Here is a 20,350-nt window from a genome sequence, read left to right on the forward strand (position 1 = left end):
AGCAAACACGCTGCCTGCAGAGACGCGTCATTGGCTGAGATGGGCCGGAAAACTACAATGACATGCAGCAGCGATGAGCGAGAAAGTTACATTTCGTGCTGTTCGTACTCAACCTGCTTTGTCTCTTTGTGTCACAGTAAAGAAGTCTCTGTGTCACATGAAACAAAAAACTGAGCCAGAAACGAAAACAAATGAATTACACATTTTATGTTTATGTGAAATAAAGCATGTCAGTTTTACTTCTATATGTATTTCTTCATCACTCACTGCATATTTGGCTTTAAATATTGCATGAAAGCTGCAACCGCCTCCTCCTTTCCTGGAGGTGGTCCAGGGTGTGTCCTTACTGCCTTTGCAGCATATATTCCTTTTTGACTTGTGTTGCGGTGACAAACTCTGACAAACACTCAGACAGAAGCAAGATGACCAGTCTCAGCGCTAAGGACAAGGACACAGTCAGAGCCTTCTGGGCTAAAGTTCCTGGGAAGGAGGAGCTGATCGGTGCAGATGTTCTGTCCAGGTTAGTTTATAAACCTGATGTAACGCTCACCTAAGGGAACAAATGACATAGATGAACTCTGTCATTTGTTTCCCGCAGTACTTTGATGGTGTATCCACAGGCCAACCCCTACTTCTCCCACTTTGACTTGAGCCCCGGCTCTGACCAGATGAAGGAGGAAGGAATGACCATGATGGATGGATTTGGTGAAGCTGTGGCTAAAATGGACGACCTGACTCCAGGTCTGCTGAACCTCAGCCAGCTGCACGCCTTCACCCTGAGAGTGGACCCCGCCAACTTCAAGGCACTGAGTTTAGGTCAATAACCAAACATTTGTACAGGTTTTAGTAAACAGGTGTAATACTTTGACATTTTTTCTCCACAGATTCTCTCCCACAACCTTCTGGTGGTTTTAGCCAGAATGTTCCCCAAGGAATTCACCCCTGAGGTCCATGTGTCTATGGACAAGTTCTTATCTCATGTGTCCAACGCTCTGTCTGAGAAGCCTCAGACAGAGGCCTCAGCTGTCTCTGCTCAATGAATAATAAATACATGAATTCAGAAGTACAGTACAGTTGGGTTTGTGGTTCTTTTGTGATTAGGACACATCTAAGTACCGGTAAATAAAATAGAATACGAATCTGAGGATGTTCCACTTTTCTGTTATATAATACTAAAATGAACAGACTATTTTCTTCTGTTGCGTTGGAGTGTGGCTCAAATATCTGAAGTTTCTTAGGTCAAAGAAGTGCTGGAAACATTTTTTTTTTATTTTCACTTTAAATGATTATGCTGCAAATTTGTGAGATGAATATTCATGAGGTTGCTCTTCCACATCTGAAACCTTCACCTTTGGTCATAGGTCACCATCAACGGCATTTGAATACAGAACTGTCTGTCAGGCTCAAGAACTTCATTCAAGGTGGTTTTAGCTTTATCTTGCTGACTTTGCGCTTTAACCTGTTGAATGTTTCCATCACAGCATGATAGTTATTGTGGGACCTTGAACAAGTTCAACAACCATACTTGGTCTGATCCTTGAGGACGCCTTTTCCTAATGTTGGGGTTTGACGTGGTCATGGTGGCGTTGTAGAAGTTTCCAAATATAAGGAGCATGAGGTCTTATATAAGATAATTAGAATGTTTCAGTAAAGGAACAAATGAACCAAAGCTTATGGTAGGAGAAATGTGGTCTCTGTTGCTGTTTCCAGTCAGAACTGGATTTACGTAAGACGTCTACGGTGTGTGTAGCATCACTTTGAGAAAGGATGGGTGGAAAACATCAATACTATACAATTACACCTGAAATGATCACGCTCACTTTAATGCTATACAACACATTACACTAAGGATCTACAGTATAGTACACAGTCAAACTATGCTGCTTTAGTTGAAACAGATAGCAGAATGTTTTTGGATCAGCAGCTTGAATCATATTTTCCTTCTTTCTCTCAATAAATATCTGCAAGTGGTTACACACAAAATAAGTGTGGCCGAATGAGATTTGTGAGAGCTGGGAGTGGCCCACAGCAGCATGCACATTCAAAACAATACCTCTGAAATATGAATTAGATGTATATCAGCAAAACCAGTACAGCTAACAGCTTAACAACAAGCATCAACCGCTGTCAGGGTGTCATTTACAAAAAAAGAAGCACGTTTGGTTTGGAAGCACTTGGTGTTTTTAAGTAAAGTGAAACACCTGCAGGTTAAATCAGGTAAGTGAATCACATTTTTTATTTGCATTTTTTTCTATGAACAATCATCATGTATCCTTCTGCTGCAGGTCTCTAGTGGTTCTGTTTCCCCTGCATGGACACCGTCACGTCCATGAACTTCTGAAAAGCTGCGTTCAACTCAGGAGTGAAGTCTTTACCCAGATGAGTAGCAACCTCCACGGTGATACTGTGGGCCAGCAGCTGCAACATGACAAGAACCAGAGGAAACGCGTCACATGAAGGCAAGGCGCGTTTGAAACATGAGTTAAACATGAAACAGTTGCAGTGGATCCTTAGGTTTTACCCTAAAGTAGTCTGGGTCCACTTTCAGCTTCTGCAGCCCGCTCAGCTCTGCATGCATGGCCTTGGTGTTGTCCAGGTTCTGTGCAGCCCGGGCCAGAACATCCATGACAACCTTTCCGTGGGCACTCACACTGGGATTAGATTTAACTGCGTCGGCGTTAGAGAGGGTTCCTAAATCCCTGAAGTATTTCTTACTCCAGGGATAGACGTACATGTACCTGATTGAGATAATGAAAAATCAAAGTTGCTGCATATAATTAGTAGTCATAAAACCACATATTAATATAATATTATTATGTTTATGTCCATGCTGAGCTAGAACCTTGTCTGACCTGGAAAGAGCAGTAGGACCGACGGCCTCAGTGTCAATCTTGGCGAAGATGTCCTTGATGGCGACGCGCTCGGTGTCTGTGAATTCACCCATTCTGTCGTTTTAAAACTTCTGTGTGCGAATCAGAATCTTCTGTCTCCTGTTGCGCCAGGTGCAACTTTTAAAGCAAACACGCTGCCTGCAGAGACACGTCATTGGATGAGACAGGCTGGAAAACTACAAAGACCTATCTCAGCGATAAGAACTAGCAGGAAAATGAATTTCTATTATTACTCTGGAAACTTTCCAATTTACTTGCGGCACAGACCTCATTTCAATCTGCTCGTAATCAACCTGCTTGGTCTCTTTGTCTCACAGTAAAGAATTCACTGTCAGCTCAAACAAAAATTGAATCAGACACTAAAACAAATGACCTTCAATCTTTATGTGAAATAAAACTTGTCAGTTTTCAAGATTCAAAAAACCTTTATTAATCCCAAACTATTCCACCCCCAGAACAGAAGCTGCAGTTGCAGCTGTAGTGACAGACAGTCGTTTGAGTAAATAACCAAACATTTGTACAGGTTTTAGTAAGGAGGTGCAATACATGTTTTTTCTCCACAGATTCTCTCCCACAACCTTCTGGTGGTTTTAGCCAGAATGTTCCCCAAGGAATTCACCCCTGAGGTCCATGTGCCTATGGACAAGTTCTTATGTCGTGTCCTCTGTCTGAGAAGCCTCAGACTGAGGCCTCAGCTGTCTCTGCTCAATGAATAATAAATACATGAATTCAAAAGTACAGTACAGTGTGGTTTGTGGTTCTTTTGTGATTAGGCCACATCCAAGTATGTATTTGAGGATGTTCCAGTTTTCTGTTTTTGTACTAAAATGAACAGACTTTTTTCTTCTGTTGTGTTGGAGCGTGGCTCAAATATCTGAAGTCACTTAGGTCAAGAAGGTGCTGGAAACATTCTCTTTTAATCTTCTTTTAAAATAATTATGCTGCAGATTTGTAAGATGTACAGTATATTCATGATGGGGCTACATCTCAAACCTTCTTTATTGGGTATTGGTCGCCACCAGGGTCATTTAAATACAGGATAGTTTTTCAGACTCAAGAACTTAATTTAAGGTGGTTTTAGCTTTAGCTTGCTGACTTTGTGATTTAACCTGTTGAACGTTTCCATCACTGCATCGTAGTCATAGTGGGACCTTGAACTCATTCAACCACAAAGCTCCAGCTATAACACGACAAACACACGGCAATCATAAACCACTCACAAAATCTGGACATAAGCTGTGGTTGTGTAACTTCATACCTTAAAGTTGTCTGGATCCACCTGCAGTTTCTAAGACTGCAGCACGCTCAGCTCTGGTACGTGGCCTTGATGTCATCCATTATCTGCACAGCCAGGGTCAGACCCTTGAGGACGACTTTGCCTACTGTAATGTGGGATTTGCATGATCATGCCACGGGGTATACCAACCTTTACTGTGTTGCGTGTATGTGTGTACGCATTTGTAGTTCATGTGTCGATCCAGGAAAGTGAAGAGCAACGAGCGTTAATCAAGAATAAATCACAGCTGTCTGCTGTTGCATTTGAATAAAGACAGCTCTAAACCACCAGACAATGAAATGCAATTGATTAAGTATTAATTGACTCATTTAAACTTTTAATCAATGAAGCTGGTTTTTGAAATGACACTTTTTAATTATGTATTGCTAATTGCAAAATGCATTTTCAAATTAAACAACAATATTGCACAAACATGTGTCAACAAATTGCAAGCAGATATTTATTTACTTGACAACTATGCAAAGTACTGTACACAATAACCCAAAAGCTTTTTTTTTGTTAGTAAGATGAAAAAGAACATGTTGTTCAACGTAGCATGGTTGATTTTTATGAATAATGCTGATCATAACTGGCAGCAGGGTGGTGAACTGGTAGCACTGTTCATTAGAAAGACGTTGGCTGCAGTGTCTTATAATAAAAAATGAAGGTGAGGAAATCACGTCCCTCCCTGAAGCAATATTTTGATTTTCTGTGAGTCATTAGGGTGGAACTGTTCTAATTGTTTTGGCAGAACACCTCAACATTCTTCCCTAAGCAACAAACCATGGGTGTTTCTCAATCTTGTGTCGTTTACTGTATTCATTTTGAACAGCCTTGTGAGGCGTCAACAGCCCAATCTATTAATCTCTGTAATAATTAGAGATCTAATTAACATACTCTACTACAAAGTACAGAATGAATATCAAGTGTTCTGACTCCAACACTTGGTACACATCATGCTTTCTGGATAAATTAGCATGAGAAATGCACACAATAGACAGACACAGTGAACAATAATGTTATTCGTTCAGCTACAGTTGTTGTTCTTGTCAGGACGGGCAAGGTATCTTGTGCTGTGTTTTTGGGTCTTACAACCCAAAAACACAGCACAAGATACAATAGATGACAGTTTATGAAGTTTTAATTCTCATTGGGTTGTCAGACCAGAGGAGGGCGGTACACAGGTTGGCAGAATATGCAGCACAGGCAGGGATCAGAGAAATAGTAGTCAGGTTCAGGCAGAGGTTGAGAATACAGAAAACAGTGTCCAGTGTAAGCAGGCAAAGCAGGGTCAGAAATAAGAACAAGATTCAGTTCACAGGAAAGACTTACAGGATATGAACGCTGAAGAGTAGGCGTGACGCTTAACAATCTGGCACTGAGCATGGCACAGAGTGAGCAGAGTAGAATCCTGTATTTAAATACAGGACTGATTAGTAAGTGGATGCGGCTGGAGAAATGACAAGACTGAGCATGAAGCCAAAAACACCCAGAGCAAAACAGCAACTGAACCAGAAGAGCCAGAATGAAACAGAAACTAGACAAGGACATGACTAAGGAGCAGAATCAGTGACAGTCCTATGACGCCATCATACATTTTTTCCCACCAGTGGACGTTTAAATATAAGAAGCTGCCACATGAAATATAGTTTGCTTATGTTTTTAATTTCCATGAGACTGGCAGCTGCTGTCATACACGTAGAATTCCTAATGCTGGAAATCATATAAAATTAAGAGGAACCAAAGGTTCAGACCTTAGGTTTTTCTATTCTATTCTATTCTATTCTATTCTATTCTATTCTATTCTATTCTAATAAGTGGTCTATTGTTTGGGGGGGGGCAAACAATCGATCTATTTACTTCAAAGGTTTTATTTACTTTTGACACATGGTTAAAATAGACTCTAACAGACAGTGATGATGTCGTCTTCCGCTGCAGGTCTCTAGTGATATTGTTTCCCCAGAGCGGACACCACCACAGCCAAGAACTTCTGAAAAGCTGCCTGCACCTCAGGAGTGAAGTCTTTACCCATCTGAGCAGCAACCACAATGGTCAGACAGTCGGCCAGCAGCTGCAACACGACAAGAATCAGAAAACGTCAACAATATAAAAGGGATGACGGTGTTAAACTATATAAAATCTGGATGTAAGCTCTGGTGACTTCATACCCTAAAGTTGTCTGGGTCCACCTGCAGCTTCTCAGAGTGCAGCACGCTCAGCTCTGCGTACGTGGCCTTGATGTCGTCCATGTTCTGCACAGCCAGGGTCAGACCCTCGAGGACGACTTTTCCGTGGGCGCTAACGTTGGGGTTCGACGTGATCGCGGCGGCGTTGTAGAGGTTTCCGAATTTGCCGAAATACCTCTGAGTCCATGGGTAAACGACCAGACACCTGGAAAAACATGTTAAAGACGTTACACGGCTACTCGAAAATCTAAATCTAGATGTAATAATCATTCAATAATGTTCATTAGGAATAGGATCTTTGTCTGACCTGGAAAGAGCTGCAGGACCCACGACTCCAGAGTCGATCTTGGAAAAGATGTCCTTGATGGTGGCACGCTCGAAGTCTGTCCACTCAACCATTTTGGCAGCTTTAGCTTGTTTTCTCTGTGCGAGTCAGAAGATTCTGTCATCACTCGCAACAGATGCACATTTTAAAGCAAACCTGTCCCCCTCCCAGCGACGTGTGATTGGCCGAGTGATGGTGATAAGAAAGAGGAGGGCATATCTGGACATTGAGGACTGTTTTTGAGACAATGGAATCAATGTAAAATTGCTGTTATGCACAAACGCAAATGTGTGAGTCAAATTTTGCATCACAACTTTTTTAGAAAAGCTCGTATAAATCCTACCAAACAACGAGCTGCGGTATCAGCACCTTGGACAGCGCTCTAACTTTGAGTCATGCTTTAACAAGGTAATTCAATAAATGACTGAACAGAGTTGGTGTTTCAGACAGCACTGTTTACAGTGATTAGCTTTGATCAAGCTTTGTTTTATAAATTATATTTCCAAAAATGGTTGTGGCAAGGAAACAGTTCAAAGGAGTTGACTTTATCAAGCTGAACACGACTCAAGCAACAAATCTTATCTCGATCTTCTTTTGTTCCACCCTAACAGTCAAGTTCTTCAAAGCCACACCGCTGTTGTCACAAAACTGAAACTAACTTAATTCAGCAACCTCCTTTACACATTATGTCATAGTTGGCCACCAGCCTGATTTACTTCTTGATGTTTACAGTACATATTCAGGATTTCATTCTGTCATACCTGTCAACAAGAATTGTGAGTATAAATTTAGGTGATAAGGTTCAGGAAGATTTTGGTTGATTTCAAGTTACAGTAATTTCCACCGCTATGATCGTTGTTTACAGCCTATTTTGGAATTTTGACACTATTACCTACAGACAGACTAATTATTTAATGATTTGCCTTTAATCATAACTGGCAATGATAGTTTGAGTTTTGGTTTAAGAAGATTAGTATTTATTTAACACAAACTGCAACTCGTCTCTGGAACCTCCCCACACAGTTTATCTTGGAGGTGGTCCTGGGTGTGTCCACACACCGTTTCCTGTATAAAATCCCACAGACTTCAGTTCAAAGCAGCAAACAGTCAGACAACGACAAGATGACCAGTCTCAGTGCAAAAGACAAGGACACAGTCAAGACCTTCTGGTCTACAGTGTCTGGGAAGGCAGAGGACATGGGAGCAGATGTTCTGTCCAGGTAAATATGAAACTATCTGTCTATAATGTATCTGTAATAAACTTCTGTCTGTATTGGCTGTTTGATGTTGACTTTCTCTGTGATGCAGGATGCTGGTGGTGTACCCGCAGACCAAGACCTACTTCTCCCACTGGAAGGACCTGAGCCCCAGCTCTGCCCAGGTGAAGAAGCACGGAAAGACCATCATGGCTGGAGTCGGTGAAGCTGTGGCTAAAATGGACGACCTGACCGCAGGTCTGCTGAACCTCAGCCAGCTGCACGCCTTCACCCTGAGAGTGGACCCCGCCAACTTCAAGGTACTGAGACAAGGACTCCACTTTATATTTTACAAGTTAAATAACCAAACATTTATGCAGGTTTTATACATAAAGTAAAGCGTTATGAAAACATTTGTGTTATTTTTCTCCACAGATTATTTCCCACAACCTTCTGGTAGTATTTGCCATCACGTTTCCCAAGGAATTCACCGCTGAGGTCCATGTGTCTGTGGACAAGTTCTTGGCTCGTGTGTCCTATGCTCTGTCTGAGAAATACAGATAAACTGCATGAGAAGAAGAGTAGAACATGGAGACTGGAACCTCTACTGTTGCTGCTCAATGATTAATAAATACATGAATTGAAAACTACAGCACAGTTTGTTTTGTGTTTTTTTTTTTTTGTGATTACAAATTGAGCAGAGTATTTGTTTTCTGTTTTTTCTGTTACTGAGCCACAAGGGGACTACCATCTGATATATAAAGTAAAGCATAAATACAGTATATAAGGTTAATTGGGTATTTATGAACACTGAAAACATACAGTATAAGCATAATTCAAAATTATACAGTTAATACCTATTTTTTTGTGGATGTAATAAGGGCCAATTTGGCAAATTAGGGCCAAGGATAATTTCTTTTGCGTGTATGATCAAAATGGCTCAGAGCTCCCTCTGCTGGGCTAAAGTGATCATGTAATTTTACTGTAACTAAATGCAGTCTTAATTTTGTAGTACTGTAAAGCAAACCATTTATTATTTATGGAAGATTTATATAGACAGATAGATCAATTGTATTATTATGAATGAATATGAACTGGCAGTGGTGGTTCCTCCATTTCTAAGGACCGGAGGATCAGTTTAAAAGCACACAAAGCAGACAGGGCTTGATTGAAGATTGGAGACCCAAATAAAACAAAACATCAACTAAAAATGTGAAAGCAGATAAGTTTATTTTTTACTTTGTGATGCTATACAGGGTTTAAAGGTTCAGTAGTATTGTTTACCATCCTCCTGCTCCATTTTCAGAGTTACTGCACAAAATTTCAATGGGGGTTGGTTGACCAAAAACATTTTGAGTAATTTGAGTATTTAAGAATGAACGGACACTCAGCTTCCACCATAATTTTTATGCAGAGAAATTATGATTTATTCCTCTGCATGACGTTGCCATGGCAGTTGAAGATGATGTAAAACATGTCATTCTCAACTGCTCAACTGCCTTTTGTGGGCTCATGCTTCCTGGTTTTCTCTGTCCTAGCAAAGGTCAGGCTGAGAGGACTGCTGATTTCATTTGGATGAAGCTGCAGATTCTACTGCTGACGACACACCAACATCAGTTTTGGGCTACATGTGGACAAAGGAGCTAGAAAAATAGCTTCAGGATACCGGGAAGAAACTGGAAAAACAGCGTGGACAGCGTGCTCTGAGTAAGTAATATGTTTGACCACTTTTTGTTTTAATTTGCACTTGTTTGATTAAAGTTACTGTACGAGCTGCTGTTTGTGATGTTTTAGACTGTCGGGGTTAGCGTTAGCTGACGTTGATAACGTAAGCATGTGTATTAATTCTTTACGTTACTAACATTAACCTGTATATTAGCTTGGCCATCAGCAACGCTAATATTAAAATAATTAATTTCTTCCTTTTGTAGGTAATATTGGCCGGTTGCGTATCCCCACAGACAACCGCCTTGTTTTTCAGCCACTAACAGCAGATGAAGAAAAGAAGAGGGTATTGACTAAATGAAAAATCTGTGACTTTCTAACAACCAAAATTTTCTTTTAATGATAAGGCTCCTTATCTTAAAAATCTCATAGTTCCTTATGCTGCCAGCAGAAGCTCCACACTCTGTCCTCACCTACAGGTATCATCAGACTCAGATCTTTGTGTCTGTGATGGACAGCAGTGGGTCCGACCATCCTGCCTGCATCCAGTCTCTGGTCCAACCGTCCTCTTAAACCTTACCTTGCAAAGTGCCTTGAGATGCTGCGATTTGGTGCTATATACAGTAAATAACATTTATTTAATTTGAAATTACTTAATATATTTTATCAGGGGATGTCACCACTGTCTGACAGACACAACATTATGTCAGCTGTCCTGCTGCCATGAGAGGCTGCGAAGATCAATTTAGCCGAAAAAGAATGTTTTTTTATTGCATGTTCTAGGGTAATATTTATTTATCATCAATGCGCAGTGCAGTCGAACAAATAGGATTTAAATTGAATAAAATCCTGAAATTGTCATTTTTGACAGACTACTTAATAACTTATTGAGTTGAGTATTTGGTTGGTTTGTTTTTCGATAGTCAAACTTAGCTAAACTTGACTGTAAGTAATAGACTGCTGCCTTTTAGGAAATTGTCAAATCTTATGAATAAAATTGGAGAATTTTATTGTATTTTATTGTATTTCATTTTATTTTATTTTATTTGTTTTATATATTTATTTATTTATTTATTTATTTATTTATTTATTTATTTATTTATTTATTTATTTATTTATTTATATTTTTTATTTTTTATTTTTTATTTTTTATTTTTTATTTTTTATTTTTTATTTTTTATTTTTTATTTTTATTTTTTTATTTTTTTATTTATTTTTTTTTTTAATTCAAACATGACAAATGAGAAATTAACATTTTTGACGTTTTTATTGATCAAGCTTCATTTAGGACGTCTTGATGACCTGGTTGGACATGCTTTAAAAGCAGTCGAAGCTTCTGTGTCTCTGGAGTTTATCTGTACTTCTCAGACAGAGCAATGGCCAGAGCACTCAGGAACTTATCAAGGGAGACATGCATCTCTGGAGTGAAGTCTCCAGGGAAGTACATGGCCACAGCCAGGATGATGTTGTGGGCCAGGATCTGTGGTTGTAAAAGGAAAAATACAAATCTTTAGTCAGTTGAAGGAAACACACGACCAGAGAGCTGAAGCTATTTACATTCACACCTAATATTATTATAAAATACAACTGTTGTCTATAAAATGCTGAATTACATTTGGGCAGAAACAATTTTTATTTTGGATTTGAAAACTTCAAACACCTTAAAGTTGGCAGGATCCACCCGGAGCTGGAAGGCATGCAGGTCACTGAGGGCGCTGAGGGTCCCGGAGAGATCATTGATGCCTTTGACACATTTGCCCACGGCTCCCATGATGGTGGCACCGTGCTGCTTCACTTTGGCGGAGCCAGGGACCAACTCACTCGCTCCCCAGTGAGTGAAGTAGGTCTTGGTTGGGGGGTAGGCGACCAGCATCCTAAGAACAAGAACAATAAGCAGTGACCATGGAGGAAGAAAATGATGCAGAGACATAATTAATGCAGCAGGGAATAGTTAAAAATACCCATTATTTTTATTATAACATTTCTTTCTTACCTGCCCAGTGCTTCACCGCCCAGGTCGCCGGCCTTGGACTCAATTTTGGACCACAAAGCGGCCACATTGGACTTGTCTTTCGCAGTGAGCATGATTACACTCGAGATCTCAGCAATTCAGAGAAAATGTGGATCTAAAATGCTGCTAAGTGAATTCGTCATAAGGCCTTTATAGGAGTGAATGAAGGATACGCCCGTCTATCAAGGCCAAACCACACCTCTGATAAAGAAACTGCTAGAATTTTTCAGCGGCTGTTTAATTTGATACAAGCCACCACTCCCAATAAAGCCTTTATCAGTTAACTGACATCTAATTCATTAATGTGAGAATTATGACATGCTAAGAAATAGTAGCCATCGGCAAAAGAAGCATCATTTGTGGTTCTTCTTTGGTTTATCATTATTATTATTAACATGTTGTCATGTAATGGTGGTTAGGTTGATGACAATGATGCAGTGATAATGCTAAAAATGTAATTATTGTTGTTATTATTATAAACACTTCTTATCCAATACACACTGTCTGCTGCAGCCTCTAGGAAAGTAAAGTAATGATAAATGGCCAAATGCATACATTTTCTTTTTTTTTAATCAAAGTAGTTTTAAAATATCAACTTATAGTAAACATGCAACACGGAATTTGTGTTTACCTCACCTAAACACAAATTCTGGTCCAAATGACGTCACATCACTGGTCTGGCACTGATAGCAACCATATTGATGACGCTTATGATTAATCGAAGGATGCAACTCATCCAATCAGGTGTTTGTTGGACTTGGAGGCGGAGCATTCAGCAAAGAATAAAAATCTGCTCTCTGGTTTCCAGGGAAGGCTTGTATTTTGTACATCTGAGACATTCACGCCGTCAACATGGTCGAGTGGACAGACTCTGAGCGTAAGGCAATTACTTCCCTTTGGGGAAATATCGATGCCAACGAAATCGGACCCCTGGCTTTGATCAGGTATTATTCCCTAATAATGTCATTTTCTACTATGTGTTGTTTGTGTCCTAACATAATTATTTCATTCCAGGCTCCTGATTGTGTATCCATGGTGCCAGAGACACTTCTCCGGATTCGGCAACCTGTCCTCCAACGCCGCCATCGCTGGAAACCCTAAGGTGTCTGCTCATGGAAAGACAGTGATGAACGGCCTGGAAAGTGCTGTGAAGAACATGGACAACATCAAGGCGGCCTACGCCAAGCTGAGCGTGATGCACTCCGAGAAGCTCCACGTGGATCCCGACAACTTCAGGGTATGTTCCCAATCACAACCTTCCTAACGTCCTTTTTGATAACTGATCTAAGACTGATTCCTTAATTTAACCCCATCTGTTATTTCACGTTTGTAGCTTTTGGCTGAATGCCTCACCGTGGTCCTGGCTATGAAGTTTGGTCCCAGCACCTTCACTCCTGAGGTCCAAGAGGCCTGGCAGAAGTTTCTAGCCGTGGTGGTCTCCGCCCTGGGCAGACAGTACCACTGAGAACGCGGGGAAGCTCACGAAAGACGCAGCAGTCATACAAGTGCTCGTGAAATGCGTCACGCTGTGTCTTGTACTAAATAAAAGTCAGATTATCTGAAATGCATTTGTCTCTCCGTGTAATGTAATTCTTAAACTGTAAACTATATCAAAAACATCCAGCCACATATCACACCAAAGGAATCTGGGGTCTGTCAATCTGGAGACCCAACTGCTGAGTGCATTTGGACTGTGAAGGATATTACTGCAGAGAACCAACATGATGCCCGAAATCCGCTAGTCTGCTTCATAAATAAGTAGAATACATAATAGTCAAGAATGTTAAAAGACCTTAGACATAAAAGCATCACACTGAACTAGTGCAGAATGTTGTGAGAATGCTGGTTTTTGAGCCTTCAAGTACAGTTTAAGTCTATAGCTGTTTACACCAGAAGTGCTTAGCCATATTAAAAACGCAACAGCTACAAAAGCAATTTCATTCTCACACACAGCGCCGCTGCTTTTCAAAATTGTTAATGCATCGTAATCTGAAGAAATGACTACTTCTGCATAAACAGGCAAAATACTCTTAACCATTAAAGTGCAAAACTTCAAATGAATCTCCTAAAATTCTTTCAGTGGTCTGAAAAGATGTCTCAGTACAAATGTTTTAGTGTTTCAGTAGTAATGTTTCACTTCAATACATTGAATATTTCAAAATGATGATGATCATTATAATATGTTTTCGACTCTTAAGTGACAAAAATGCAGATATTTTTCATACACTGAACTGCTGGAGATTATACTCATTTAAAAACAAGTTATTATCTTTTGGCTTATTTAAAACCACCTTGGACACTTTGGCGTTGGTGCATCTTATGGGTGAGGTCATATAAATTTTTGGCAATGATATAAATTATCATGGAAAGTTTATACTTCATATTAAGATAGACATGATCTTTTATTTGGCCGGTAAGGTCTGGATATTTAGATAGTAAAAACTAACTATAATCTTAGTTTAACAACGTCTATTTAAAAGTTTTTTTGGGAAAAAGAGAAAAGACGCATAATTTTCAAACTAGGTTGTTTGAACTTAAACTTTAAAATGTAAAAAAATCTTTTTCTTCTGGCTCACTCTGACATATTCCAGATGCATCTTGGATCATTGGCCACTGCAAATTATCTAAGTTGTGGACCATTTAACTGAATGAACTCTCAGTTATTGAGGAGGTGTGTCCTGTTGGGACTTTGGGACTTCCAGCCTGTACTCAGCACAGATGTTCCTGTTCACTATACCCCCACTGGGTCATGGCGTTCCATGTATGCCTTGCCTGCTAGCATCTTGAATCTAGCGTCTGTTATGGATTGTTTCAGGGGCATCTTTGCACAGTCTGCACCTGGGGTCCTGCCTGGTGTGGTAGATCCCAGCCTCTACTGGTCCGGTACTCAGAGCCTGCTCCTGTGCTACTAGGATTAGTGCCTCTGTGCTGTATTCCAGTCCAGCTTTTTTCAGCCACTGGTAGGATTTGTCTATATCAGCCACTTCTTCTTTCTGCCGGTGGTACAGTATGTACGGTGTAAGGGGTTGTCCTTCCACGAGGGTTCCTCCTTTTCCTTCTGCTGTCTGATGTATTCACTGAGCACATCATCTGTTCGGGCAGGGACGTCTCAGGACTTTCCTTACCCTTTGGAGGTACTTAGTGGTTGCTGTTTCCTTGTGGCCTTTTTGTGGTCCCTATTTAACTGTGGGAGTCCAAGGTATTTGTAACTATCCTCCACATGTATCTGTGTATCCTGGTGGTATGCATCAGCGAAACTTCCCATTTTAATATCACTTTGTAAATTATGTCTAATATAGATCTAAGATAGATCAACCGTTTATTCCCATAGGTGATGCAGCCGTCTGAGAGGCAGGGTAAACCCTGGACAGGTCGCCAGTCTATTGCAGGACCACACACAGAGACACCAACCAGAGTAGCTAGTTAACCTAAAACCATCGGAGGAAGCTGGAGAACCTGGACAGAACCCACCCAAAGCCAAACTCTACGCAGAGAATGGAAGCCAGGCCCCTTTTGCTGTGAGGCGACAGCACTACCCACTGCACCACCGTGCCACCATGTCATTAAACCATGGTAAGTTAATAGGAAATTATAATAAATACAAGTTTTTCCTTCACTACATTACTCCCCAGTTTATCACGTGGCGTGCAGCGATGATTATCCCCCAAACAAAACACATAACATTTCCCAAATAATCACGTGATGATAACTGATAAGGAATCATTGTGGCAAGTTTGTGCAACAATTCTCAATACAACTTACTACGTACACGTTTTTTACTTACAGATTTTAATTGATGGTGTTTTTCATGATCTGTTGATGGACTCAATGCGTATTGACACTTGTAAGAAGAATTGAGATGAGAACTACAGTAAATTACTAAACAACACTTCTTCTACACACAAGACCACAAAGGTGACAGTTTTAACTTAACCTTTTTATTGATCAAATTTCATATGGCATCTTGTTGTCTTTGTTGCAAATGCTACGATCAGTCAATGCTTCTGTGGTTCTGGAGTTTAGCGGTACTTTTCAGACATAGCAACAGACAGAGCGTTCAGGAACTTATCAAAGGAGACATGCATCTCTGGAGTGAAGTCTTCGGGGAAGTACATGGCCACAGCCAGGATGATGTTGTGAGCCAGGACCTGTGTGTGAAAGAAAAGTCATCATCAGTCAGTTAATGGAGACACAACAATACCAGAGATATGAAATTATTCTCATTCACACTTAATACTATTATAAAATACATAATTGCTATGTGATTAATTACTTCAAAGTAGATGCCTACATGTTGTGTTAAAATGCTGAATTACATTTCGGCAGGAAGAAAGTAAATTTTTTTTGTTATTGATAACTTCAAACACCTTAAAGTTGGCAGGATCCATTCGGAGCCGGAAGGCATGTAGGTCACTGAGATCGCTCAAAGTCCCGGAAAGATCATTGATGCCTCTCACGCTTTTGGCCACCGCTCCCATGATGGTGGCGCCATGCTTCTTCACGTTTGAGGACATAGGAACCAACTCACTCGGATCCCAGTGGTTAAAGTAGGACTTGGATGCGGGGTAGGCGACCAGCATCCTAAGAACAAAAACAATCCCAGAGAGAAAAAACATAAATTCTCAGAAATCTGAAACAGAAAAGCATCAAATCGCTTCCTATTAAGTACATTGGTTAAATATGACCCATTATAGCAATTCCATGTTATGTGAATTACTTCTGCATTTCCATCTTACCTGCCCAGAGCTTCGGCGCCTAGGTGGTCGGCCTTGGACTCGATTATGGACCATAAGGCGGTGACGTTGGTCTTATCCGATGCGGTGAGCATTGTGACTCTCAAGATCGATTCACAGCGATTCCCAGCGATTCAGAGAAAATGTGAATGTAAACGCATTTTCCTAATGTTTTTATAGGAACGTATGGAGGATACGCCCTGAGCCAAACCACACCTCTGCAGGGAACTGCTTGTACCGCTAAAGGTCAGCACTCCCTGTTCTTTCTGTTATCACATTTGAGAACGGCCTGTGAGATGAGACTAAGAATTGACCTGCGGCCAGTTTCTGTTGGTGTTGCTGGCGTTGTGAATAATATAATCAAGACTCTCTATAGACCTGAACTACTCTTAAAATATTTCAGTTGTGTTTCGTTTACATGTCCAGGATGATTCTCAAAGACAGAGCAATATTGTGCTTTAGTTGTAGAATATACTGCCTAAGACCAAATTACAACAACTTAAACTTTTATTACTATTATTGGATGATGAAAGTTGTATTTAAATGTAAGGTAATGTAAATGCATCCTTTTAAAATGTATGAAAGCCAAGTTAGTATCCATTTGCATTGCATTCATGTCACGTGTCATGTACTGTAGAGATGAATATCCCATTCAAAGTGATGATCACTGATTTGGAATCGTTCTCAAACTCTTATCAGTACCTGGGTGTGCATCTAAACAATAAACTGGACTGGATTCACAACACGGATGCACTGTACAGGAAGGTTCGGAGCAGACTCTACCTGCTGAGGAGACTGCGGCCTTTTGGAGATTCTGCAGCTCTTTCCTCCCTGCTGCTATCAGACTGTACAACCAGAAGTGTTAATTACCATAACTCACCCACCGCATCAGATTTTTTTATTTGTATTTATGCAAACCTGTGCAATACGCAATAATCATTCTGATGACTCCATACACTACCTCGCTCATCTGTATAGTACTGTACTGTGCCAACTTAACTTCTGAAACGGTATTTTCTATTCTGTATATTGTGCTGTTTTGAGACGCAATTTCCCCACTGTGGGCAATTAAAGATGTTCTTATTCCCATTCTATTCATTATTGGGAGACGTTTACGCAATGATAAAACATTTGTGCACCTTTTGAGTTGGTTGTTCTAATGGTTCATTGAAACAGTTTTTACTTAGTAGTGTTTTTTATGAAGGGTTGATGGACTCAATAACCATAGACGTTTGTAAGATGTAACGGTGAGATGAGAAATGCAGCAAATTATTAAACAACATGTATTTCCCCAAACAAGACAAAAACCAAAATTGACAGTTCAAGTTTCAGGTTTTTATTGATCAAGCTCCATTTAGGACGTCTTGTTGACGTAGTTGGACATGCTTTAAAAGCAGTCGAAGCTTCTGTGTCTCTGGAGTTTATCTGTACTTCTCAGACAGAGCAATGGCCAGAGCACTCAGGAACTTATCAAGGGAGACATGCATCTCTGGAGTGAAGTCTCCAGGGAAGTACATGGCCACAGCCAGGATGATGTTGTGGGCCAGGATCTGTGGTTGTAAAAGGAAAAATACAAATCATTAGTCAGTTGATGGAGACACAACAATACCAGAGAACTGAAACTATTCACATTGCATTGTCGTCTATAAAACGACTGATTAAATTAAATGTATAAATGTAAAACTGAATTAATTTTAATTATTTTTAATTGATCATTTCAAAGTCGATGTCGATACGGGGTCTTACCTTAAAGTTGGCAGGATCCACCCGGAGCCGGAAGGCATGCAGGTCACTAAGGGCACTCAGAGTCCCGGAGAGATCATCGATGCCTTTGACACATTTGCCCACGGCTCCCATGATGGTGGCACCGTGCTGCTTCACTTTTGCGGAGCCAGGGACCAACTCACTCGCTCCCCAATGAGTGAAGTAGGTCTTGGTTGGGGGGTAGGCGACCAGCATCCTAAGAACAAGAACAATAAGCAGTGACCATGGAGGAAGAAAATGATGCAGAGACATAATTAACAGAGCGGGTAACTATAATAAAAATAATGGGTATGTTTAACTATCATTTTTATCTTACCTGCCCAGTGCTTCACCGCCCAGGTCGCCGGCCTTGGACTCAATTTTGGACCACAAAGCGGCCACATTGGACTTGTCTTTAGCGGTGAGCATGATTACACTCGAGATCTCAGCAATTCAGAGAAAATGTGGATCTAAAATGCTGCTAAGTTAATTCGTCAGGTCTTTATAGGAGCGAATGAAGGATACGCCCGTCTATCAAGGCCAAACCACACCTCTGATAAAAAAAAATTCGAGAACTTTTCAGTGCATTTTATTTTTCGATAAAGGGTACCCCTCCTCATTCCTTCTGAAAATGATGTCAACGGTTTGTGTGATCAAACTGTGAATTAACTATTGGTTATTATTATTATTATTATTATTATTATTATTATTATTATTATTATTATTATTATTATTATTATTATTATTATTATTATTATTATTATTAATATTATTATTATTATTACGTTTTCATTTAGTTATTTAGTTCACTGAGCAACACTAAATCATATTGAATTCAACGTCAATTATGATGGACTGACCGTTTGATTATATGTTGATTTTGAAAGGAGAATAAATGTTGATGGGGCTTATTTATTTCAACGTATTACTGTCAACGTTACATAGCTTTTAAAAGTTGTTTCAACGTTACATTAAGGTCACCAAAACAAGTGACATTAAAGGTCGGTTGTGTGCCTGCTAGGAGGTTTATGACCATAATAATAATAATATTAATAATAATAACTTTCTTCTTCTTCTTCTTCTTCTTCTTCTTCTTCTTCCCATTATTATTATTATTATTATTATTATTATTATTATTATTATTATTATTATTATTATTATTATTATTATTATTATTATTATTATTATTATTATTATCTACGTCATATTCTTGTTTACATTTGATCAGTTATTTTAGTTGTGTTTCACTGAGTTATCCGATGGGTGTAACATAAAAAATGCCCATGATCCTATCAATATGTGAGATACAGTACAAAGATAATAGGTTAATAACCGGGGGAGAATTCGTCCAATCACATATTTGCTGTACTTGGAGGCGGGGCGTTCAGTAAAGAATAAAAATTGAAATTCAGGTCTGAGTATTCACAAACAGCGCGCATTCATTTAAACTGCTTTGACAAAGCTCCTCACGCCGTCAACATGGTCGAGTGGACAGACTCTGAGCGTAAAGCAATTACTTCCCTGTGGGGAAAAATCGATTGCAATGAAATTGGACCCCTGGCTTTGATCAGGTATTATTCTTAATACTATGTCATTTTTTTACTGCTTGTTGTTTGTGTCCTAACATAATTATTTCATTCCAGGCTCCTGATTGTGTATCCATGGTGCCAGAGACACTTCTCCGGATTCGGCAACCTGTCCTCCAACGCCGCCATCGCTGGAAACCCTAAGGTGTCTGCTCACGGAAAGACAGTGATGAACGGCCTGGAAAGTGCTGTGAAGAACATGGACAACATCAAGGATGCCTACGCCAAGCTGAGCGTGATGCACTCCGAGAAGCTCCACGTGGATCCCGACAACTTCAGGGTATGTCCCCACTCACATCCTTCCTAACGTCCTTTTTGATAACTGATCTAAGACTGATTCCTTAATTTAACCCCATCTGTTATTTCACGTTTGTAGCTTTTGGCTGAATGCCTCACCGTGGTCCTGGCTATGAAGTTTGGTCCCAGCGACTTCACTCCTGAGGTCCAAGAGGCCTGGCAGAAGTTTATAGCCGTGGTGGTCTCCGCCCTGGGCAGACAGTACCACTGAGAACGCGGGGAAGCTCACGAAAGACGCAGCAGTCATACAAGTGCTCGTGAAATGCCTCACGTTGTGTCTTGTAAATGTACCGTGCAAATAAAACCCAAACTCAAATGCATTCGTTCGTGCACGTGTTGTAATTTGTAGAAAAATGATTCACTGCAAAACATAATACACACAGGACCCGAAACTTGAAATGTTGGTTTTTGTGCAAGTTGTTTCTTTACTTGATTTAGGAA

General features: G+C 40.1%; 9 protein-coding genes and 1 long non-coding RNA gene across 12 annotated transcripts; 5 read left to right on the forward strand and 5 right to left on the reverse strand.

Moving 5' to 3' along the window:
• The first annotated feature begins 19 nt into the window (after nucleotides 1-19).
• On the forward strand, nucleotides 20-1,237 carry LOC114860534 (hemoglobin subunit alpha-1-like). 2 transcript variants are annotated; one of them, XM_029159201.3, is made up of 3 exons: nucleotides 20-520; nucleotides 599-816; nucleotides 885-1,237. In XM_029159201.3, exons 1-3 carry the CDS (start codon nucleotides 423-425, stop codon nucleotides 944-946), a joined length of 378 nt encoding a protein of 125 aa, XP_029015034.1. In that variant the 5' UTR covers nucleotides 20-422; the 3' UTR covers nucleotides 947-1,237. The 2 variants fall into 2 exon arrangements, with proteins under 2 accessions (XP_029015034.1, XP_029015035.1); XM_029159202.3 differs by having other exon boundaries at nucleotides 599-803.
• Nucleotides 1,238-2,213: 976 nt separating this feature from the next.
• LOC114860530 (hemoglobin subunit beta-2-like) lies at nucleotides 2,214-3,046 on the reverse strand. Its single transcript, XM_029159196.2, has 3 exons — nucleotides 2,853-3,046; nucleotides 2,522-2,738; nucleotides 2,214-2,418 (listed from the first exon to the last, which is right to left on the reverse strand). The coding sequence occupies exons 1-3, from the start codon at nucleotides 2,942-2,944 to the stop codon at nucleotides 2,290-2,292; spliced, it is 438 nt and encodes a 145-aa protein (XP_029015029.1). The 5' UTR covers nucleotides 2,945-3,046; the 3' UTR covers nucleotides 2,214-2,289.
• Nucleotides 3,047-6,005: 2,959 nt separating this feature from the next.
• LOC114860533 (hemoglobin subunit beta-like) lies at nucleotides 6,006-6,779 on the reverse strand. The gene is made up of 3 exons (XM_029159200.3): nucleotides 6,661-6,779; nucleotides 6,336-6,558; nucleotides 6,006-6,238 (listed from the first exon to the last, which is right to left on the reverse strand). The coding sequence occupies exons 1-3, from the start codon at nucleotides 6,750-6,752 to the stop codon at nucleotides 6,110-6,112; spliced, it is 444 nt and encodes a 147-aa protein (XP_029015033.1). The 5' UTR covers nucleotides 6,753-6,779; the 3' UTR covers nucleotides 6,006-6,109.
• Nucleotides 6,780-7,729: 950 nt separating this feature from the next.
• Nucleotides 7,730-8,526, forward strand: LOC114860531 (hemoglobin subunit alpha-2-like). Its single transcript, XM_029159197.3, has 3 exons — nucleotides 7,730-7,898; nucleotides 7,987-8,194; nucleotides 8,310-8,526. Exons 1-3 carry the CDS (start codon nucleotides 7,801-7,803, stop codon nucleotides 8,436-8,438), a joined length of 435 nt encoding a protein of 144 aa, XP_029015030.1. The 5' UTR covers nucleotides 7,730-7,800; the 3' UTR covers nucleotides 8,439-8,526.
• Nucleotides 8,527-10,787: 2,261 nt separating this feature from the next.
• On the reverse strand, nucleotides 10,788-11,691 carry LOC114859802 (hemoglobin subunit alpha-like). The gene is made up of 3 exons (XM_029157793.3): nucleotides 11,533-11,691; nucleotides 11,200-11,413; nucleotides 10,788-11,019 (listed from the first exon to the last, which is right to left on the reverse strand). Exons 1-3 carry the CDS (start codon nucleotides 11,622-11,624, stop codon nucleotides 10,891-10,893), a joined length of 435 nt encoding a protein of 144 aa, XP_029013626.1. The 5' UTR covers nucleotides 11,625-11,691; the 3' UTR covers nucleotides 10,788-10,890.
• A 644-nt stretch (nucleotides 11,692-12,335) lies between these two features.
• LOC114859799 (hemoglobin subunit beta-like) lies at nucleotides 12,336-13,118 on the forward strand. Its single transcript, XM_029157790.3, has 3 exons — nucleotides 12,336-12,494; nucleotides 12,565-12,787; nucleotides 12,884-13,118. Exons 1-3 carry the CDS (start codon nucleotides 12,403-12,405, stop codon nucleotides 13,013-13,015), a joined length of 447 nt encoding a protein of 148 aa, XP_029013623.1. The 5' UTR covers nucleotides 12,336-12,402; the 3' UTR covers nucleotides 13,016-13,118.
• A 1,161-nt stretch (nucleotides 13,119-14,279) lies between these two features.
• LOC129604450 (uncharacterized) lies at nucleotides 14,280-15,476 on the forward strand. 2 transcript variants are annotated; one of them, XR_008695311.1, is made up of 3 exons: nucleotides 14,280-14,749; nucleotides 14,882-15,123; nucleotides 15,337-15,476. It is a non-coding gene; the product is annotated as an uncharacterized LOC129604450 (long non-coding RNA). The 2 variants fall into 2 exon arrangements; XR_008695310.1 differs by having other exon boundaries at nucleotides 14,280-14,684.
• Nucleotides 15,467-16,446, reverse strand: LOC114859805 (hemoglobin subunit alpha-like). Its single transcript, XM_029157795.2, has 3 exons — nucleotides 16,287-16,446; nucleotides 15,918-16,131; nucleotides 15,467-15,698 (listed from the first exon to the last, which is right to left on the reverse strand). Exons 1-3 carry the CDS (start codon nucleotides 16,376-16,378, stop codon nucleotides 15,570-15,572), a joined length of 435 nt encoding a protein of 144 aa, XP_029013628.1. The 5' UTR covers nucleotides 16,379-16,446; the 3' UTR covers nucleotides 15,467-15,569.
• A 1,157-nt stretch (nucleotides 16,447-17,603) lies between these two features.
• On the reverse strand, nucleotides 17,604-18,522 carry LOC114859804 (hemoglobin subunit alpha-like). The gene is made up of 3 exons (XM_029157794.3): nucleotides 18,364-18,522; nucleotides 18,030-18,243; nucleotides 17,604-17,833 (listed from the first exon to the last, which is right to left on the reverse strand). The coding sequence occupies exons 1-3, from the start codon at nucleotides 18,453-18,455 to the stop codon at nucleotides 17,705-17,707; spliced, it is 435 nt and encodes a 144-aa protein (XP_029013627.1). The 5' UTR covers nucleotides 18,456-18,522; the 3' UTR covers nucleotides 17,604-17,704.
• Nucleotides 18,523-19,437: 915 nt separating this feature from the next.
• LOC114859800 (hemoglobin subunit beta-like) lies at nucleotides 19,438-20,229 on the forward strand. Its single transcript, XM_029157791.3, has 3 exons — nucleotides 19,438-19,597; nucleotides 19,670-19,892; nucleotides 19,989-20,229. The coding sequence occupies exons 1-3, from the start codon at nucleotides 19,506-19,508 to the stop codon at nucleotides 20,118-20,120; spliced, it is 447 nt and encodes a 148-aa protein (XP_029013624.1). The 5' UTR covers nucleotides 19,438-19,505; the 3' UTR covers nucleotides 20,121-20,229.
• Nucleotides 20,230-20,350: the final 121 nt, after the last annotated feature.

This window comes from Betta splendens, chromosome 8 (assembly GCF_900634795.4).
Source record: "Betta splendens chromosome 8, fBetSpl5.4, whole genome shotgun sequence".
Taxonomy (NCBI): domain Eukaryota; kingdom Metazoa; phylum Chordata; class Actinopteri; order Anabantiformes; family Osphronemidae; genus Betta; species Betta splendens.

Bases quoted from the DNA above. Each gene is read 5' to 3' on its own strand.
- LOC114860534 (XM_029159202.3), top strand. From the start codon at position 423: ATGACCAGTCTCAGCGCTAAGGACAAGGACACAGTCAGAGCCTTCTGG. The intron at 521-598 runs GTTAGTTTATAA...TGTTTCCCGCAG, and splicing joins GGTGCAGATGTTCTGTCCAG to TACTTTGATGGTGTATCCAC. The intron at 804-884 runs GCACTGAGTTTA...TTTTCTCCACAG, and splicing joins TGGACCCCGCCAACTTCAAG to ATTCTCTCCCACAACCTTCT.
- LOC114860530 (XM_029159196.2), bottom strand. From the start codon at position 2,944: ATGGGTGAATTCACAGACACCGAGCGCGTCGCCATCAAGGACATCTTC. The intron at 2,739-2,852 runs GTCAGACAAGGT...TATCTCAATCAG, and splicing joins GGTCCTACTGCTCTTTCCAG to GTACATGTACGTCTATCCCT. The intron at 2,419-2,521 runs GTAAAACCTAAG...GTCATGTTGCAG, and splicing joins TGGACCCAGACTACTTTAGG to CTGCTGGCCCACAGTATCAC.
- LOC114860533 (XM_029159200.3), bottom strand. From the start codon at position 6,752: ATGGTTGAGTGGACAGACTTCGAGCGTGCCACCATCAAGGACATCTTT. The intron at 6,559-6,660 runs GTCAGACAAAGA...ATGTTTTTCCAG, and splicing joins GGTCCTGCAGCTCTTTCCAG to GTGTCTGGTCGTTTACCCAT. The intron at 6,239-6,335 runs GTATGAAGTCAC...GTCGTGTTGCAG, and splicing joins TGGACCCAGACAACTTTAGG to CTGCTGGCCGACTGTCTGAC.
- LOC114860531 (XM_029159197.3), top strand. From the start codon at position 7,801: ATGACCAGTCTCAGTGCAAAAGACAAGGACACAGTCAAGACCTTCTGG. The intron at 7,899-7,986 runs GTAAATATGAAA...TCTGTGATGCAG, and splicing joins GGAGCAGATGTTCTGTCCAG to GATGCTGGTGGTGTACCCGC. The intron at 8,195-8,309 runs GTACTGAGACAA...TTTTCTCCACAG, and splicing joins TGGACCCCGCCAACTTCAAG to ATTATTTCCCACAACCTTCT.
- LOC114859802 (XM_029157793.3), bottom strand. From the start codon at position 11,624: ATGCTCACTGCGAAAGACAAGTCCAATGTGGCCGCTTTGTGGTCCAAA. The intron at 11,414-11,532 runs GTAAGAAAGAAA...TCTTGTTCTTAG, and splicing joins GGCGGTGAAGCACTGGGCAG to GATGCTGGTCGCCTACCCCC. The intron at 11,020-11,199 runs GTGTTTGAAGTT...TTACAACCACAG, and splicing joins TGGATCCTGCCAACTTTAAG to ATCCTGGCCCACAACATCAT.
- LOC114859799 (XM_029157790.3), top strand. From the start codon at position 12,403: ATGGTCGAGTGGACAGACTCTGAGCGTAAGGCAATTACTTCCCTTTGG. The intron at 12,495-12,564 runs GTATTATTCCCT...ATTTCATTCCAG, and splicing joins GGACCCCTGGCTTTGATCAG to GCTCCTGATTGTGTATCCAT. The intron at 12,788-12,883 runs GTATGTTCCCAA...TCACGTTTGTAG, and splicing joins TGGATCCCGACAACTTCAGG to CTTTTGGCTGAATGCCTCAC.
- LOC114859805 (XM_029157795.2), bottom strand. From the start codon at position 16,378: ATGCTCACCGCATCGGATAAGACCAACGTCACCGCCTTATGGTCCATA. The intron at 16,132-16,286 runs GTAAGATGGAAA...TTTTGTTCTTAG, and splicing joins GGCGCCGAAGCTCTGGGCAG to GATGCTGGTCGCCTACCCCG. The intron at 15,699-15,917 runs GTGTTTGAAGTT...TTTCACACACAG, and splicing joins TGGATCCTGCCAACTTTAAG to GTCCTGGCTCACAACATCAT.
- LOC114859804 (XM_029157794.3), bottom strand. From the start codon at position 18,455: ATGCTCACCGCTAAAGACAAGTCCAATGTGGCCGCTTTGTGGTCCAAA. The intron at 18,244-18,363 runs GTAAGATAAAAA...TCTTGTTCTTAG, and splicing joins GGCGGTGAAGCACTGGGCAG to GATGCTGGTCGCCTACCCCC. The intron at 17,834-18,029 runs GTAAGACCCCGT...TTACAACCACAG, and splicing joins TGGATCCTGCCAACTTTAAG to ATCCTGGCCCACAACATCAT.
- LOC114859800 (XM_029157791.3), top strand. From the start codon at position 19,506: ATGGTCGAGTGGACAGACTCTGAGCGTAAAGCAATTACTTCCCTGTGG. The intron at 19,598-19,669 runs GTATTATTCTTA...ATTTCATTCCAG, and splicing joins GGACCCCTGGCTTTGATCAG to GCTCCTGATTGTGTATCCAT. The intron at 19,893-19,988 runs GTATGTCCCCAC...TCACGTTTGTAG, and splicing joins TGGATCCCGACAACTTCAGG to CTTTTGGCTGAATGCCTCAC.